This window comes from Macaca nemestrina, chromosome 15 (genome assembly GCF_043159975.1).
Source record: "Macaca nemestrina isolate mMacNem1 chromosome 15, mMacNem.hap1, whole genome shotgun sequence".
Classification (NCBI taxonomy): Eukaryota; Metazoa; Chordata; class Mammalia; order Primates; family Cercopithecidae; genus Macaca; species Macaca nemestrina.
Genome location: NC_092139.1, coordinates 107091720 through 107106949, shown reverse-complemented (window position 1 = coordinate 107106949; position 15230 = coordinate 107091720). Strand labels below are relative to the sequence as shown.

The 15230-nt window shown below is 54.9% G+C and overlaps 1 protein-coding gene across 1 annotated transcript in view; it reads right to left on the bottom strand.

Moving 5' to 3' along the window:
* LOC105464418 (beta-1,4-mannosyl-glycoprotein 4-beta-N-acetylglucosaminyltransferase) overlaps nt 1-8227 on the bottom strand; it is a 44593-nt gene extending 36366 nt beyond the window's left edge. The window contains exon 1 of the mRNA XM_011712306.3: nt 8089-8227. Within this exon, the coding sequence (XP_011710608.1) occupies nt 8089-8159 (71 nt within the window). The 5' untranslated portion in view covers nt 8160-8227. The remainder of the gene's footprint in view (nt 1-8088) is intronic.
* Nucleotides 8228-15230: the final 7003 nt, after the last annotated feature.

Here is a 15230-nt window from a genome sequence, read left to right as displayed (position 1 = left end):
CGGTGCGAGGCCCGAGGCATTGTGGGTACGCAGCAGACATCTCTGCGCCGCCATCGTCGAAGATGCAGGGAGGCGCCGCCTATGCTAGATCCCAGAGTGGTCCCAGAGGTCTTTGCTAAGCCATCCGGGCCGCCTAGGGCTGGTCTTCCTGCTCCAGGTGCCTCCGTGTACGGCTTCATCCATCCTTGCTGAGGAAGCAGAGTGATCCTACTCCAACATTCATCTGAGCAAGTCATTCTCCTGCCTGCACCCTCAATGGCTCCCACTTGCCCTCAGCTTAAGTTCAGTGCCTGGGCGGGGCACAAGGAGCCCCTGGTGACCTAGTCTGGCCCCCTTCTTCAACATCACCCTCACTGCTCTCTTCTTCCTGGAGGCTGCCTCTAACCAAGGGTGGGCAAACCATTTGCTGTAAGAGCCTGATTGTAAATATTTTAGGCTTTGCCAGCCATACGGTCTCTGTCCCAACTACTCAACTCTGCCATAGTAGCATAAAATCAACCATAGACAATATGTAAAAGAATGAACATGGCTGTGTTCCAATAAAACTTTATTTATGGACACAAAAATTTGAATTTCATATCATTTTCACGTGTCCAGAAACATTTTTTGATGTTTTCCCAACCATTTGAAAGTGTAAGATCCATTCCTAGTTCCCATCACTCTAAGCACATTCCATTATAACATCTCCATGGGCTGGGCACGGTGGCTCATGCCTGTAATCCCAGCACTTTGGGAGGCCGAGGCTGGCAGATCATGAGGTCAGGAGTTCAAGACCAGCCTGACAACATGATGAAACTCCATCTCTACTAAAAATACAAAAATGGCCGGGCGCAGTGGCTCAAGCCTGTAATCCCAGCACTTTGGGAGGCCGAGACGGGCGGATCACGAGGTCAGGAGATCGAGACCATCCTGGCTAACACGGTGAAACCCCGTCTCTACTAAAAAATACAAAAAACTAGCCAGGTGAGGTGGCGGGTGCCTGTAGTCCCACCTACTCCGGAGGCTGAGGCAGGAGAATGGTGTGAACCCGGTAGGCGGAGCTTGCAGTGAGCTGAGATCCGGCCACTGCACTCCACTCCAGCCTGGGTAGCAGAGCGAGACTCCGTCTCAAAAAAAAAAAAAAAAAAAAAAAAAAAAATACAAAAATTAGCCGGGTGTGGTGGTGCACGCCTGTAATCCCACCTACTCGGGAGGCTGAGGCAGGAGGATCGCTTGAACCCAGGAGGTAGAGGTTGCAGTTAGCCGAGATCATGCCACTGCACTCCAGCCTGGCCAACAGAGCGAGACTCTGTCTCAAAAAATAAAAAATAAAAATAATCTCCATGACATCTGCCTAAGGTAGTTGTCACTCCCCCAAAATCCAGTCTATTCTGCCTTGCAAAAATGTCCTCCTCTTCTCCCCAGCCTGGCTGTTCAACCCTCTCTGCCCTTTCTTCTCCAGTTCCCAAAGAACCCTCGATTTCTGCTCAAATGTGTCCCCCTCTCCCAATTCCCCATGCCACAGCTCTCCCTGCCTGGGACTCGTGCCCCTCTGGAAGGGACCACCTCATAGACACTATCCTTCCCCAGAACTTTCCCTCCCTCCCTTAACCTTCGGCAGCAACTCTGGGCATCCCTCAGCCCATGAAAGAAGTGCTATTCCAAGTCTGGATTCTCCATTGGACTTGTTCTGTTGACACTGGCCCCCAAGCACCAATGCAGGCACAAAATACCACATTCCTCCATTTCCATTGCTCCTGGCAAAGGGGAGGAGGACCTGCCCAAGCCCCAGGCCCTGCCCTTGAGGTCGAGTGAGAAGTAAGGACATGCCCCACTCCCCAGGGAAGCTACCCTGCCCAGAGCTGGCCAGGGTCAGGGGACTCCCTCGCTCTCCATCTTCCCCCAACTTGGGTCTTTGTTCTCCTGACCTTTCCAGATTCCCAAGCTTCTTGGGAGGCCTAAGTGGAGTCAGCCTTGTTGGGTTCATACCAAAGTCCACCTCCATGTCCTCAATGCGGCTCTCAGTATGTTGGGCACTGTGTGGCAAGTACATCCTCCCCACGCCCAGCCCGTCAGAGATAAGTGACTTGCTCGGTCACACGCACAGCCACAGCCGGGCACACCAGGCCCCACCCTCCACCCTCCCAGCTCAGGCCCTGTGGCACCAGAAGCCTCCCTCTGAGAGAGCAGGCCAGAAGGGGAAACATCCCCCAATTCCTTCCTCCCACATGGCCCCTGTCACTCTTTTCCCCTCCCACATTCACAGAGGCCTGGCACACAGTAGGCCCGGAGGTGCTCAGCAGATGGAGAAGCTGAATCCCAGCGTGCTTAAGACCTGGGTTCTATGCCAGCTCGCCAAGTGTTCCAGTCATTTCAATCCCTAAGCCTCAATTTCTTCATCTGCAGAATGGGACGAATCCCTGCCCTGACATCCCATTGACATCAGTGGAATCTGGGTCTCTCCATCCTCTCCCAGCCGCCTCCAAGCCCCACGTCGATGTGGGGGAGGCTGGGGCTCCAAGCTCCATGGTGATATGGGGGAGGGTGGTTGGTGGCCCTCCTGCCCCACCGCTCCTCTGGGTTTGAGCTGCCTGACAAGGAGGCTATGGGAGCTGGAGGTGGGAAAAGCGCAGATACAAGATTAGCCAATCTCAGGCGGTGTCTCCTTACAGCCCTGCTGTCCCCTTTCACCCAGGCCTATTTGGCTCTGGGAACAATTGCTAGTTCTGTTACCCTTTCAGCAACTGCTGCCTGGCCTGTGGGAGCCGCATTCCACCCTGGCTGGGACATCTCACTCCTGGCCCTGGGTCTCCAGGTGAGGCGGCTCCTCACCCACGCCATGAAAACCAAGCCCTAGGCCAGGCGCAGTGGCTCACGCCTGTAATCCCAGCACTTTCAGAGGCCAAGGTAGGCGGATCACTTGAGGCCAGGAGTTTGAGACCAACCTGGCCAACATAGTGAAACCTCATCTCTACTAAAATACAAAAATTAGCTGTGCGTGGTGGCGCATGCATGTAGTCCCAGCTACTGGGAAGGCTAAGGCACAAGAATCCCTTGAACTCGGGAGGTGGAGGTTGCAGTGAGCTGGGATCGCACCACTGCACTCCAGCCTGAGCAACACAGTGAGATTTTATCAAAAAAGAAAAAGAGCCGGGCGCGGTGGCTCACGCCTGTAATCCCAGCACTTTGGGAGGCCGAGGCAGGCGGATCACAAGGTCAGGAGATCGAGACCACGGTGAAACCCCGTCTCTACTAAAAATACAAAAAAAAAAATTAGCCGGGCGCGGTGGCGGGCGCCTGTAGTCCCAGCTACTCGGGAGGCTGAGGCAGGAGAATGGCGTGAACCCGGGAGGCGGAGCTTGCAGTGAGCCGAGATCGCGCCACTGCACTCCAGCCTGGGCGACAGAGCGAGACTCCGTCTCAAAAAAAAAAAAAAAAAAAGAAAGAAAAGAAAGAAAAAAAGAGAGAACCAAGCCATCAAGCCCCTGCCAAGGCTCCAGGTGGTCAGGGAGCACGGCAGTGCAGTGGGCAGAGTGAGCTGGCTCTGGTCCGGGCCCTCCGAGCTGCGCCAGGGCTCCACACTCAAAGCCTAGGCCCAGTGGTCTGCAGAGTAGGCATAAAGGCGGCCACCTGACAGCATGTGGGGAGGGTGAGGAAGGTGGGATGTGTGACAAGGTGGCGCTGGGCAGCACTGAAGGTATTTGATAAATGGTCTTTTGAGAAATTAAAATGAAATCCCAAGCCCCCCACAGCCCCCCTTTGGCCAAAGGGACCCCAGAGAAACCTTGAAAGCTGAGTTCTTCGCTACAACATAATGGGAGGTCAGACACTCCTCGATACAGCCCCCCCCCCGTGAACCCCTTCCTTAGAGAAGAAAGCCTGCTGATGGTTAGGACTAGCCAGAGACCAGCCCTTTTGAAAGACTTCGCTGATACCAACCGGCTGTCCGATGCTATCCCTCTTTTGCAGTTTTGACACAATAACCGACCATCATCCCTTCCTGATAAGAAACCATCGACCACGGAGACGGTCCACAGAGTCTACAGTGGATGCCCAGTGAAGTTGTTTGTCAGACATAAATGACTTGCTCAGTCACACACAGCCAGCCCTGGGCACAACCAGGCACACCAGGCCCCACCTTCCACCCTCTACCCTCCCAGCTCAGGCCCTGTGGCACCAGGAGCCTCCCTCCAAGACAGCTGGCCAGAAGGGGACACGGTCCCCAATTCCTTCCTCCCACATAGCCCCTGTCACTCTTCCCCCCCCCCGCATTCACAGAGGCCTGGCACACAGTAGGGTCCTGTGCTTCACCTTTTGACATCAGAGGGCTGAAACACACCCTGCGATCACACTAACGCCACCATTTTTTTGCACATGTGACTCATGAAGGGGCATGAAGCTCAATTGCACAGGTCCCTGTTTCTCCTTTCATGAATATTCATGACTCCTCCTATAGCTTATTAAATATGTCTATTCAGCCGCCCTGATCAGTATAAATTCCTGTTCCCTTTGCGCCTCCCCTGAGGCATGTGTTCCTGGCTTCTGGCTGGAAGCTATGCTTCCCAGCCTGTCAGAGTGGCTGCCCTGCAGCCTGCAACCCTTCATGAGAAATAAAGCTATCCTTTCCTAATGTGTGAACCTCCTTGTTCTTGTGTTAATGACTTCCTTCCCCATCACTTGCCAGGTGAAGTCAGACCTGTCCCCTTTCTACCCTCCCCCACATGCACTCCATTCATTCTTTAATTCATTCATTACTGAGCTTGTCCCATCCACAGGCCGTCCTCTGAAATGCTTGCAATTTCTCCGCCCTTTTTTTTTTTTTTTGAGACAGAGTCTCACTCTGTTACCAGGCTGGGGTGCAATGTCGCGATCTTGGCTTACTGCAACCTCCGCCTCCCGGGTTCAAGTGATTCTTCTGACTCAGCCTCCCAAGTAGGTGGGACGACAGGTGTGCACCACAACGCCCAGCTAATTTTTTGTATTTTTAGTAGAGACAGAGTTTCACCAACTTGGCCAGGATGGTCTTGATCTCTTGACCTCATGATCCGCCAGCCTCAGCCTCACAAAGTGCTGGGATTACAGGCGTGAGCCAATTTTCCCCGCCAGTTCTCTGGCTTTTTAAAATCTCTGTACCTGGCATATCTGTGTTCTGCCCAAAAAGCCTTTCTGGAAAAACTCCTACTCATCCTTAAAGACCCAGCCCAGGGTCTCCTCCCCTTGAAGGCCCCTGAAGGGGGCCTTCTTGCCTCCATTTGGAGAATTCTCACCTCAAGGCCTTTGCTGCTACTGGGCTCTGCCTGGAGTGCCCTTCCCAGCCCAGCCCAAAGAGCTCAGCTCAAATGCCACGTCTCCAGAGTCTCCTCTCACTCCCCTTCTTGGGACCTGAGCACTTCTTGTCTGCTGTCCTGGGTTCCTCACCTGGCCTTGCTGTGAGCTCTTGGGCAACTAGAATGAGAGAAGTTTCCCCTGGCCCCTGGCTGATGCTGAGAACAGAGGGCCCTAAGGCAGGGGCCCCTGCTGGTCCAGGTAGGGTGTTGGGGCCAAGTCTTGCTGGTCAAGCCCTCTAGGCTTGTGTGGCCTTGAACAAGTCTCTTCTTCTCTACAAGCCTTACTTTCTACACTTGCCAAGTAGGGGTAATGGATTAGATAGGGATCCATTACCTGGGGGAGTCGAGGGATCCAGTAATCTCCTAAAATTCCCAGTAGCATGGTGTGTGTGACTGTGAGCATGTATGAGTATGTGCATGCATGTGAACACGGGTGTGTGTACACCTGTGGAAGTGTGTGCATGCGTGTGAACACGCGTGCATGTACACGTGTGGAAGTGCATACGTGCATGTGAATACAGGTGCATGTACACATGTGGAAGTGTGTGTGCATGTGTGTGAACACAGGTGCGTGTATACAAGTGCAGAAGTGTGTGCATGCATGTGTACATGGGTGTGTGCCCCTGCCCATCTGTGTGTGTGTATGAGTGCACGTGCACATTCGTGTTTTCAGGGGAGCGTCCATGGCTATTATCGGATTCTCAAAGGGAGCGGGCCCTGGGTGGGAAACCTGGCCTGTCCCGCAAGAGAGACGGCTGTGGGCACCAGGAGCACCTCTTCCACCTCCCCCTTCCACTGCCCTTGCCTGACCTGCGTTCTTGCAGCCGCCTCCCCACCGGTGGGCAAAGTCAGCTCACCTCCTTGCTCTGTGCAGATTCTGTGGTGGCTGCCGCCTCCACTCAGAGGGAGGCCAGAGACCTGTCGGTCAGGTACCTCCCTGGCCTCCTCCCCTCTACTCTCGTCCACTGGCACACTGGCTTCGTTGGTGCTTGCGGTGCCCTCTGCCTGAACGCTCCAGCCTCAGGTACCCACAGCTCCTCCTCCTTCCAGACTGGGCTCTGATCTGGGCCTTTGGGACCACCACAACTCAGGGCAGCCCCCCGTCCCTTTGCTTGCCCTTCTTTCTTCCATAGCACGTTTCCCTTTCCAGCATACTAGGTAACTGACCCATTGATTAAATTTCTTGTGTATTTTGCCTGTCTCCTCACTGTCTCCTGCTGCTGTCTCCCCAGCATCTGGCCCAGCCTGGCACACGGTAGGTGCCCAGTCGGTACTGCTGCAGGGACGGAAACTGCAGACCTCTGCGTGTGCATTTTGGGGGTTGCCCCATCTGTGTCTACCACTGGCGGGGGGGCATGAGGGCTGGTGAGAGCCCAGGAAGAGAAGTGACAGCCTTCCAGGCGAGGGAACATTAGCACTGAAGTGCCCCATGAGGGCCAGGGCTGCCTCGGGGTGTGGATGGGTGTGGCCCACGGTGTGCACCGCTTTTCGTACCATAAACCTCACGCTTAGCTCTCTAGGCCTGTGTGGCCTTGAATGAGTCCCTTCCTCTCTTCAAGCCTTACTTTCTACACTTGCCAAGTAGGAGCAATGGATTAGACAGGGATCCATTACTTGAGGGAGTCGAGGGGTCCAAGAAAACTCGGGAAGCTGCTCTACCTCTAGCCTCCACTGGGACGGCAGCCCCCAGGTGAGGAAACTGAGGCACAGCAAGAAGAAGTGAACCACACTCAACGGCTGAGTGCCAGAGCCAGGACTCAGATCCAGGTCTGGGACTCCAGAGCCAGTGCTCCAGCCACGAGGGGCCAGGCCCCTCCCCACTCCCTGCCCAGTGGGTCCTGTCTCCCACAGTGGCTAACCCCACAGAGAGAGAGGAACCCCATCTCCACTAAAAATACAAAAATTAGGTGGGCATGGTGGTGGGCGCCTGTAATCCCAGCTACTTGGGAGGCTGAGGCAGGTGAATCGCTTGAACCCGGGAGGTGGAGGTAGCAGTGAGCCCAGATTGCATCATTACACTCCAGTCTGCTCAACAGAGTGAGACTTCATCTCAAAAAAAACAAAAAAGATGGAATGGCATCCAGACTGAGGTGGGGGAACACGAGGGCGGCAGGGAGGGTGCAGAAGGGAGTGCCTGGTGCACTTGAGGGAGGGGCTAGGCATAGCCAGAAAGTGTTGGGGGTGACTGTGAAGAAGGATTTCAAGCCAAGGACGCCTCTAAGCTGCATGAATGCCACAGATGCTGAGAGTCAGAGTGAGTGACCTGGTGAAGCTGAGCAGATGAACCCACTGTACCCTGTGGCCGGCCCAGGAGGGTGGCCTGGCAGAGTGAGGTTTGGAGGCTGGAGACCTCAGGGGAACACACTGAGCCACACCAGTGTCACCAGCTGGCTTCTCCTTGCTCAGGGCCCTTGAGGGAAGCAGACATGTCCACACCTGTGTGCACAGGCCTGGCACATGGAGACCCAGGCCCTCCGTGCACACAGAGCAAGTCCTCATGTGCCTGTGTGTGTACCCACTGGAAGGCTCCCTACCCTAGTGTCACATACATGCATGCACTCTCACACAGACACGCCCCACATGCATACATAGGGTGCATCCCTGAACCCACAAGCCCTGCCAGGCACTCCCCACAAACTCACAGGACAACATTCCACAGGGTCACCGGAGGGAGGGCAGGGCTGGGAACCACGAGGCCCAGAAAGGGGTGGTATCGGGCCACACAGAGCCCCTCTCCTGACTCCAGCACACCCTCCTCCTCCCATCCACACCCAGCACTTACCTTGGTGAAGAGGCCTTGAAACTTGGAGGTGGAGGTATGGGCCCAGCCACACTGACTCTTGGCCTGTCCATCCTACAGCAACTTCAGGTCCCCAGGCCTGTCAGGGAATTTCAACCTCTGTCCTCACGGCCACTGGGCTGAGTCATCACTCGGCAGCCACACTGTCACAGGAAGGTGGGCAGGGGCTGGGCCTGGGAGGCGACCTTGGGAACACCCAGTCTATTTTTGATTGTCGGAACCCAAAAAACCACAGGCCCCAGGTGGCCGGCTAGAGGCTAACAGTTCCTCTGGTCCTTTTGATGGCCTGAAACTTAAATAAACCAGGGTGCTGCTGGAAGCCCTGTTCAGAGGTCCAGGCTGTCCAGCTGGACCTGGGCCAGTGGGTAGAACTGGAAGAAGAGAGAAATTCACTCAGGAAATCTGGGATCGGCCACAGGGTCTCCACCTGGGGGCCTGAGCTGGCGGCAGGAGGCTTAGCCACTGATCTTTAGCTCAAGCATGCTCTGAGGCTGGGGAACTGGCCAAATGTGGTTCCACTGGGCCTCACACCTGTGACCTGGGCGGGGAGAGGGGCTTCAAGGTCATCTCCTGTGGCCCCGGTCCCAGGCCATTGCTTACACACGTCCTGTGACGTGGCGTTCACTCTCTCACTCATTCTACTGTGTGACCACTTGGGCTGTTAGATACCCTAGAACCCACTGCTTGGAACTGGGCAGAGCAAGCCAGTTTCTTCATTGGCATGGTGGTCTTCCAGGCATTTGGCAAGAGTCCCTCCACTACTTCTCCCAGGTGTTTTGTTTTTTTTTTTGAGATGGAGTCTCACTCTGTCACCCAGGTTGGAGTGCAGTGGCTTGATCTCGGCTCACTGCAATCACCACCTCCTGGGTTCAAGCAATTCTCCTGCCTCAGCCTCCCACGTAGCTGGGACTACAGGCATGTGCCTCCACGCTCGGCTAAATTTTTTTTTTGTATTTTTAGTAGAGATGGGGTTTCATCATATTGGTCAGGCTGGTCTTGAACTCCTGACCTCGTGATCTGCCAGCCTCGGCCTCCCAAAGTGCTGGGATTACAGGTGTGAGCCACCGCGCCTGGCCTCCTCCCAGGTTCTTTAGTGCCTCCTCCTATGACATGGTTTCCAGACCTTTCCATCCATATTACTCTCCATTTGCCCTCGCCCGACATGCCCTGACTTGCATAGACGCACACAGAGGGCCTCTCACCTGCCTTGGCCGCCCTGCACCTGCGGCGAGAGCTCCGGCCACCACACACACTTCCTGCCAGCTGCTTTGTGAAGTACAATGAACTGCACCTAGAAAGCTCAGGGGCTCAAACAAATCCGGGTTTAAAACAACCTCAGTCACACTGTGATATAGAAAAGGGAAGGAATAGGAGGCGGAGCACAGGCACTGGGGGAGCAGGTGCAGTTCAGGCTCCGGAAAGAGGACGGGGATGATAACTACAGAGGCAAACCCACATCACTAACCACGGGCTGGAAGCACCCTGCGTTGTCACGCCAGCCAGTGATGTTGGGCCCAGCAGCTAACAAGACAGACTTGGGCTACCTGGACCCAACTCCGAGATTCACTGACTCACTGTGTGACCTCAGGCAAGTTGTTTGCCCTCTCTGTGCCTTCATTTCCTCATGTGTAAAGTGAGGAGTGTAATAACAGACCCCGACTCACAGGGCCGTTGGGAGGCTTGGATGAGTTGCTAGATGCAAAGTGCTTAGAACGGGGCCTGGCACAGAGCAATCATGTCTACCCTTCTTTTCTCCCTATTTTTCAGATAAGAAAACTGAGGCACGAAGCAGTGAAGTTAACTTTCCCGAGATCAGGCAGCTAATGAGTGGCAGCACCTGTGCTGGGAGACCACTGAAAGGTTGGAGTGGCCTCTAGGGGTTGGAGGAGGGGAAGGATCCACCCTGGTTTCCACCCCGCGCCCTCCCTGCTACCCCCTGTGAACATCGTTGTCTGGGGATATTTGCTGAGAATCTGTGAGGCCCAAGAAGGGCCAGGGAGCAGCTGCTGTGTGGCACCCTCCGCCTTCCGCCTTCCGCCTTCCGGAAACCCCAGGCAGGGCCAAGTGTTATCACCTGCAGGAGGAGCAGGCCCGGCTCATTCCTGGGAAAACACCCTCAGGGGCGGGGACAGAGCCGGGGCCTCTGGAGGAAAAGGCCTTTGGTTCCCCTGGGGCCTGTCCAGAGCCAGCTTATCCTCCTCTAGTCGCCCCCAGCTGGGCCTCAAGCCTCCTGGGCCTCTTCTGCATGCATGGGGATCACCATACACTCCGCTGCCCTGCCCCACCAGAGGCTGCCAGCAGATAAGGGCGGCTCTGAGGCTCGGGGTCCTTCGGTGGGAGGTGTCTGCCAAGAGGACTGCAGGGTTCCCTCCCTCCCCGGCCCTGGCAGCATGTCCACCATTTTCCCCTCCCTGCAATCTGGGCGGGCCTGGGACTTGCTTTGGCCACTAGGATGAGGTGGAAGGGACCAGGAAATGTCCAGGCTAGGCCTCAAGTGGCCTTGCAACCTCCTTTTCCTCCAGCTTGGAGGTCAGTGGCTATGGAGGGAAATCCGAGGGGAGAGTGGCCCTGGACTACACAGGGAGGAGAGGGGCCGCCTGCCCCGGCTGTTCCAGCCACCCCTGCCGGGCACCGGACCTGGGAGGGAGGCCAGAGGGGACGCCCAGCCAATACTGCAGAGACAGTGACATGGCAGGTGGACCAGGTACCAGGCCTGCTCCCACTGGAGGTCGGGGTGAGTTACATTGCCTCTCCTGGATTTGGTTCCCCCCAAAGAGGGACAGTAAAAGCACCAGCATGGTCTGGAGTGACGGTGCAGGGTGAGCGGGCCTTGTGAGTGGCGCTCAGGCTGGCCCAGGGGCTGTGTCACATAAACACGAGCCGTTTTCACTACTATTAGAGGCTTGGAGACGCGGCTGAATCCAGGCAGACCCTCCCCGGCTGGTCAGGGAACGGGGCAGCGGGATTCTAACAAGGGCTGCTACTGTGGGGACACTTACCGTGGCCACGTCTGACCATGAACCACATCACTTTTGAGCCTTTCACCATCTCATGAGGGGCATGACGTAGCCCCCACTGACTGCAGCGGGCAGGAGAGGGACCGTTTCTAAATCAGGTGGGGATGACAGTCACTCCTTCGTCACTGGGCCAGCCCTCCAGCTCCTAGGAGGACTCAGGGCCCTGCTGATTCCTGCAGTGTTCTTGCCACCAAGCCCATCCTACAGGTGGACAGGCTGAGGCTCAGAACTGGAAAGTGACTCACCCAAGATCATACTGTGGTACCATGCAATGTGATGGCCACGTGGAGCTGGCGGCCTGGTCCGGGCTGGCCAGGCTAGGACCAGACTCACAACTCACAGCAGGCATGACAAGGCTAGAGGGGCTGGAGCTGTGGCCCTGAAGGCACAGAGAAGGCGCCCCATGGATCCCTTCCCAGAGTCCTCCTGTTTTCCCCCTAGCGCGCATTGCTACTGGCTGTCAGAGGATGCACTTAGGTTTCCTTGTTTATTGTCTGTCTCTCCACTGGGCAGGGCCTTTCTTTGGTTCCCAATCAGAGCTGAGCACACACTAAGTGCTCGATGCATATTCTCTGGAGTAAAGAGTGGATGTCGCTGGTCTGAGATGGATCAGATGGGGCCAGACTGGCAGTGGGGAGAGCTGGCAGAGGCACTGGGAAACAGGCGAGGTAACGGTGGCTGGGGTGGAGACGGGAGGCTGGAAAGAGGAGATGAGACCTACAGGACCAGGTATTGTCTGGGATGTGGCGTGGGGAGGGAGTTGTGGGGCTGACTCCCAGGGGTCTGATGGGGAAGGCTGCCCCTAGACTGCCCAACCCTGACAGCTGGGCTCAGAGGCTGGGTTCCAGGCATGACATCACTGGGCAGAGGCCCTCAACACCCTTCAGGCCAGGACTGGTGCCTCACCCTGGGATACGTCCATCCCCACCCCATCTCCTATTCCTCAAACTCTTTTTTTTTTTTTTCTTTTGAGACGGAGTCTCGCTCTGTTGCCCGGGCTGGAGTGCAGTGGCCGGATCTCAGCTCACTGCAAGCTCTGCCTCCCGGGTTCACACCATTCTCCTGCCTCAGCCTCCCGAGTAGCTGGGACTACAGGCGCCCGCCACCTCGCCTGGCTAGTTTTTTGTATTTTTTAGTAGAGACGGGATTTCACCATGTTAGCCAGGATGGTCTCGATCTCCTGACCTCGTGATCCGCCCGTCTCAGCCTCCCAAATTGCTGGGATTACAGGCTTGAGCCACCGCGCCCGGCTATTCCTCAAACTCTTGCTCCCACTTCTGGGCCCAGGATGCTTGGGCCTCATCCTGGAAGACTTCCCTGATTTTCCTGCTGCTTCCGCACCCTGCCCCCCAGTGATTTCTCCTTCTGCTAGCTCTTCATTCATTCATTCACTCACTTCATGACTCGCTCACGAAACAATTTTGAGACTGGCCCTGTGTCCCCATGGGGACACAGAGATGACCCTGCTTCAAGGGAGACAGATTCAGAAGCCAAACCATAGCATGGCTCAAATCCCAACGCTCTTTGAAAGAAAAAAATTCTCATGGATTCTGGGGTTGTCGCCAGTCATTTTTATTACAGTGTTTCTTAAGTATGCGCAGACACTGAGCTAGGTGTAAAGCACTTGTGCTTATGTTTGCCTCCAACATTTAAAACAAAGCAATGCCAGGAACGGTGGCTCATGCCTGTGATCCCAGCACTTTGGGAGGCCAAGGCGGGAGGATCACTTGAGGCCAGGAGTTCCAGACCAGCCTGGCTAACATGGTGAAACCTTTGTCTCTACTAAAAAGTACAAAAATTAGCCTGGTTTGGTGGCGGGCGCCTGTCATCGCAGGTACTCAGGAGGCTGGGGCCTGAGAATTGCTTAAACCTAGGAGACGGAGGTTGCGGTAAGCCTTAATCGTGCCACTGCACTCCTTCCACGGCAACAGAGTGAGACTCTGTTTCAAAAAACAAAACACAACCAAAGCAGATTTGCAAAATGAATATAAAAAACATAGAGCCAATAAAAAATCAAATTAATAACAGGATGAAACCTTGCTGGCTCTCACCACAGACAGGGCAGTCAGCAGTCGAGGTGCCCAATGAGGGGCTGATTTTCTGGGGCCAGGTGGCTTTGACCAGTGTGGAGGCCAAGCAAGGCCTTGTTCCTCCCTGCACACTCCTCTGTTCACGCCTACCCAGCCTGGGAGGCCTGGCTGAGGCAGTGCCTGGACGGCACCTGGCCAAAGTCTCTCCACATCCTTTCTCATTAGCTCCAGTGACTATAAAGTCTCAACGTCCCGGTCAGCACAAATCCACACTCACTGAGTAGCCAAACTTTAAAAAAGAAAAATGTGGGCCGGGCACGGTGGCTCAAGCCTGTAATCCCAGCACTTTGGGAGGCCAAGACGGGCGGATCACGAGGTCAGGAGATCGAGATCATCCTAGCTAACACGGTGAAACCCCGTCTCTACTAAAAAATACAAAAAAAACTAGCTGGGCGAGGCGGTGGGCGCCTGTAGTCCCAGCTACTCGGGAGGCTGAGGCAGGAGAATGGTGGGAACCTGGGAGGCGGAACTTGCAGTGAGCTGAGATCCGGCCACTGTACTCCAGCCCGGGCAACAGAGCGAGACTCCGTCTCAAAAAAAAAAAAAAGAAAAGAAAAATGTGGTAAAATCTACATACACAAAATTTACCACTTTAACCACTTTTCAGTGCACAGTGCGGTGGCATTAGGTACATTCACATTGGTGTGGTACCATCACCAAAGTCCATCTCCAGAATGCTTTTTTTTTTTTTAGGACAGAGTCTTGCTCTGTCGCCCAGGGTGGAGTGCAATGGCATGATCTTGGCTCACTGCAACCTCTGCCTCGGGTGTTCAAGTGATTCTCGTGCCTCAGCCACCTAAGTAGCTCAGATTACAGGTGTAAGCCACAATGCCCAGCTAATTTTTTTTTTTTTTTTCTTTTTGAGATGGAGTCTTGCTCTATCACCCAGGCTGGAGTGCAGTGGTGCAATCTCGGCTCACTGCAACCTCCGCCTCCCGGGTTCACGCCATTCTCCTGCCTCAGCCTCCCGAGTAGCTGGGACTACAAGCGCCCACCACCACGCCCGACTTTTTTTTTGTATTTTTAGTAGAGATGGGGTTTCACCGTGTTAACCAGGATGGTCTCGATCTCCTGATCTCGTGATCCGCCTGCCTCGGCCTCCCAAAGTGCTGAGATTACAGGCTTGAGCCACCGAGCCTGGCTTTTTTTTTTTGAGAGGGAGTCTCGCTCTGTTGCCCAGGCTGGAGTGCAGTGGCACGATCTGAGCTCACTGCAAGCTCCACCTCCTGGGTTCACGCCATTCTCCTGCCCCCAGCCTCCCCAGTAGTTGGGACTACAGGCGCCCGCCACCACACCCGGCTAATTTTTTGTATTTTTAGTAGAGACGGGGTTTCACTGTGTTAGCCAGGATGGTCTCAATCTCCTGACCTCGTGATCCACCCACCTCAGCCTCTCAAAGTGCTGGGATTACAGGTGTGAGCCACTGCACCCGGCCCTGGCTAATTTTTGTATTTTTAGTAGAGGCACGGTTTTGCCATGTTGGCCAGGCTGGTCTGGAACTCCTGACCTCAGGTGATCCACTCACCTTAGCCTCCCAAAGCACTGGGATTACAGGTGTGAGCCATCAAGCCCGGCCCAGCACAATTTTCATCTTGCAAAACTGAAACTCTGCACCCATTAAATATTAACTCCCCATTCCCCTGCCCCCGGCCCCTGGCAATCCCATTCTACTTTCTGTCTCTGAATTTGACTACCCTAAGTGCCTCATCTGAGTGAAACCATATAGTATTTGTCCTTTGAAGGGGTGGCCTGCCCCTCCACACCTGTGGGTGTTTCTCGTTAGGTGGAACGAGAGACTTGAGAAAAGAAATAAGACACAGAGACAAAGTATAGAGAAAGAAAAGCGGGGGCCCAGGGGACCGGCGCTCAGCTTACAGAGGACCCACGCCGGCACAGGCCTCTGAGTTCCCTTAGTATTTATAGATAATTATCTTTACCATCTTAAAGATAAGGGAGTGGCAGGACAATAGGATCATTTTTAGGGAGGAAATTAGCAGTAAGACATAAGAACAAGGAT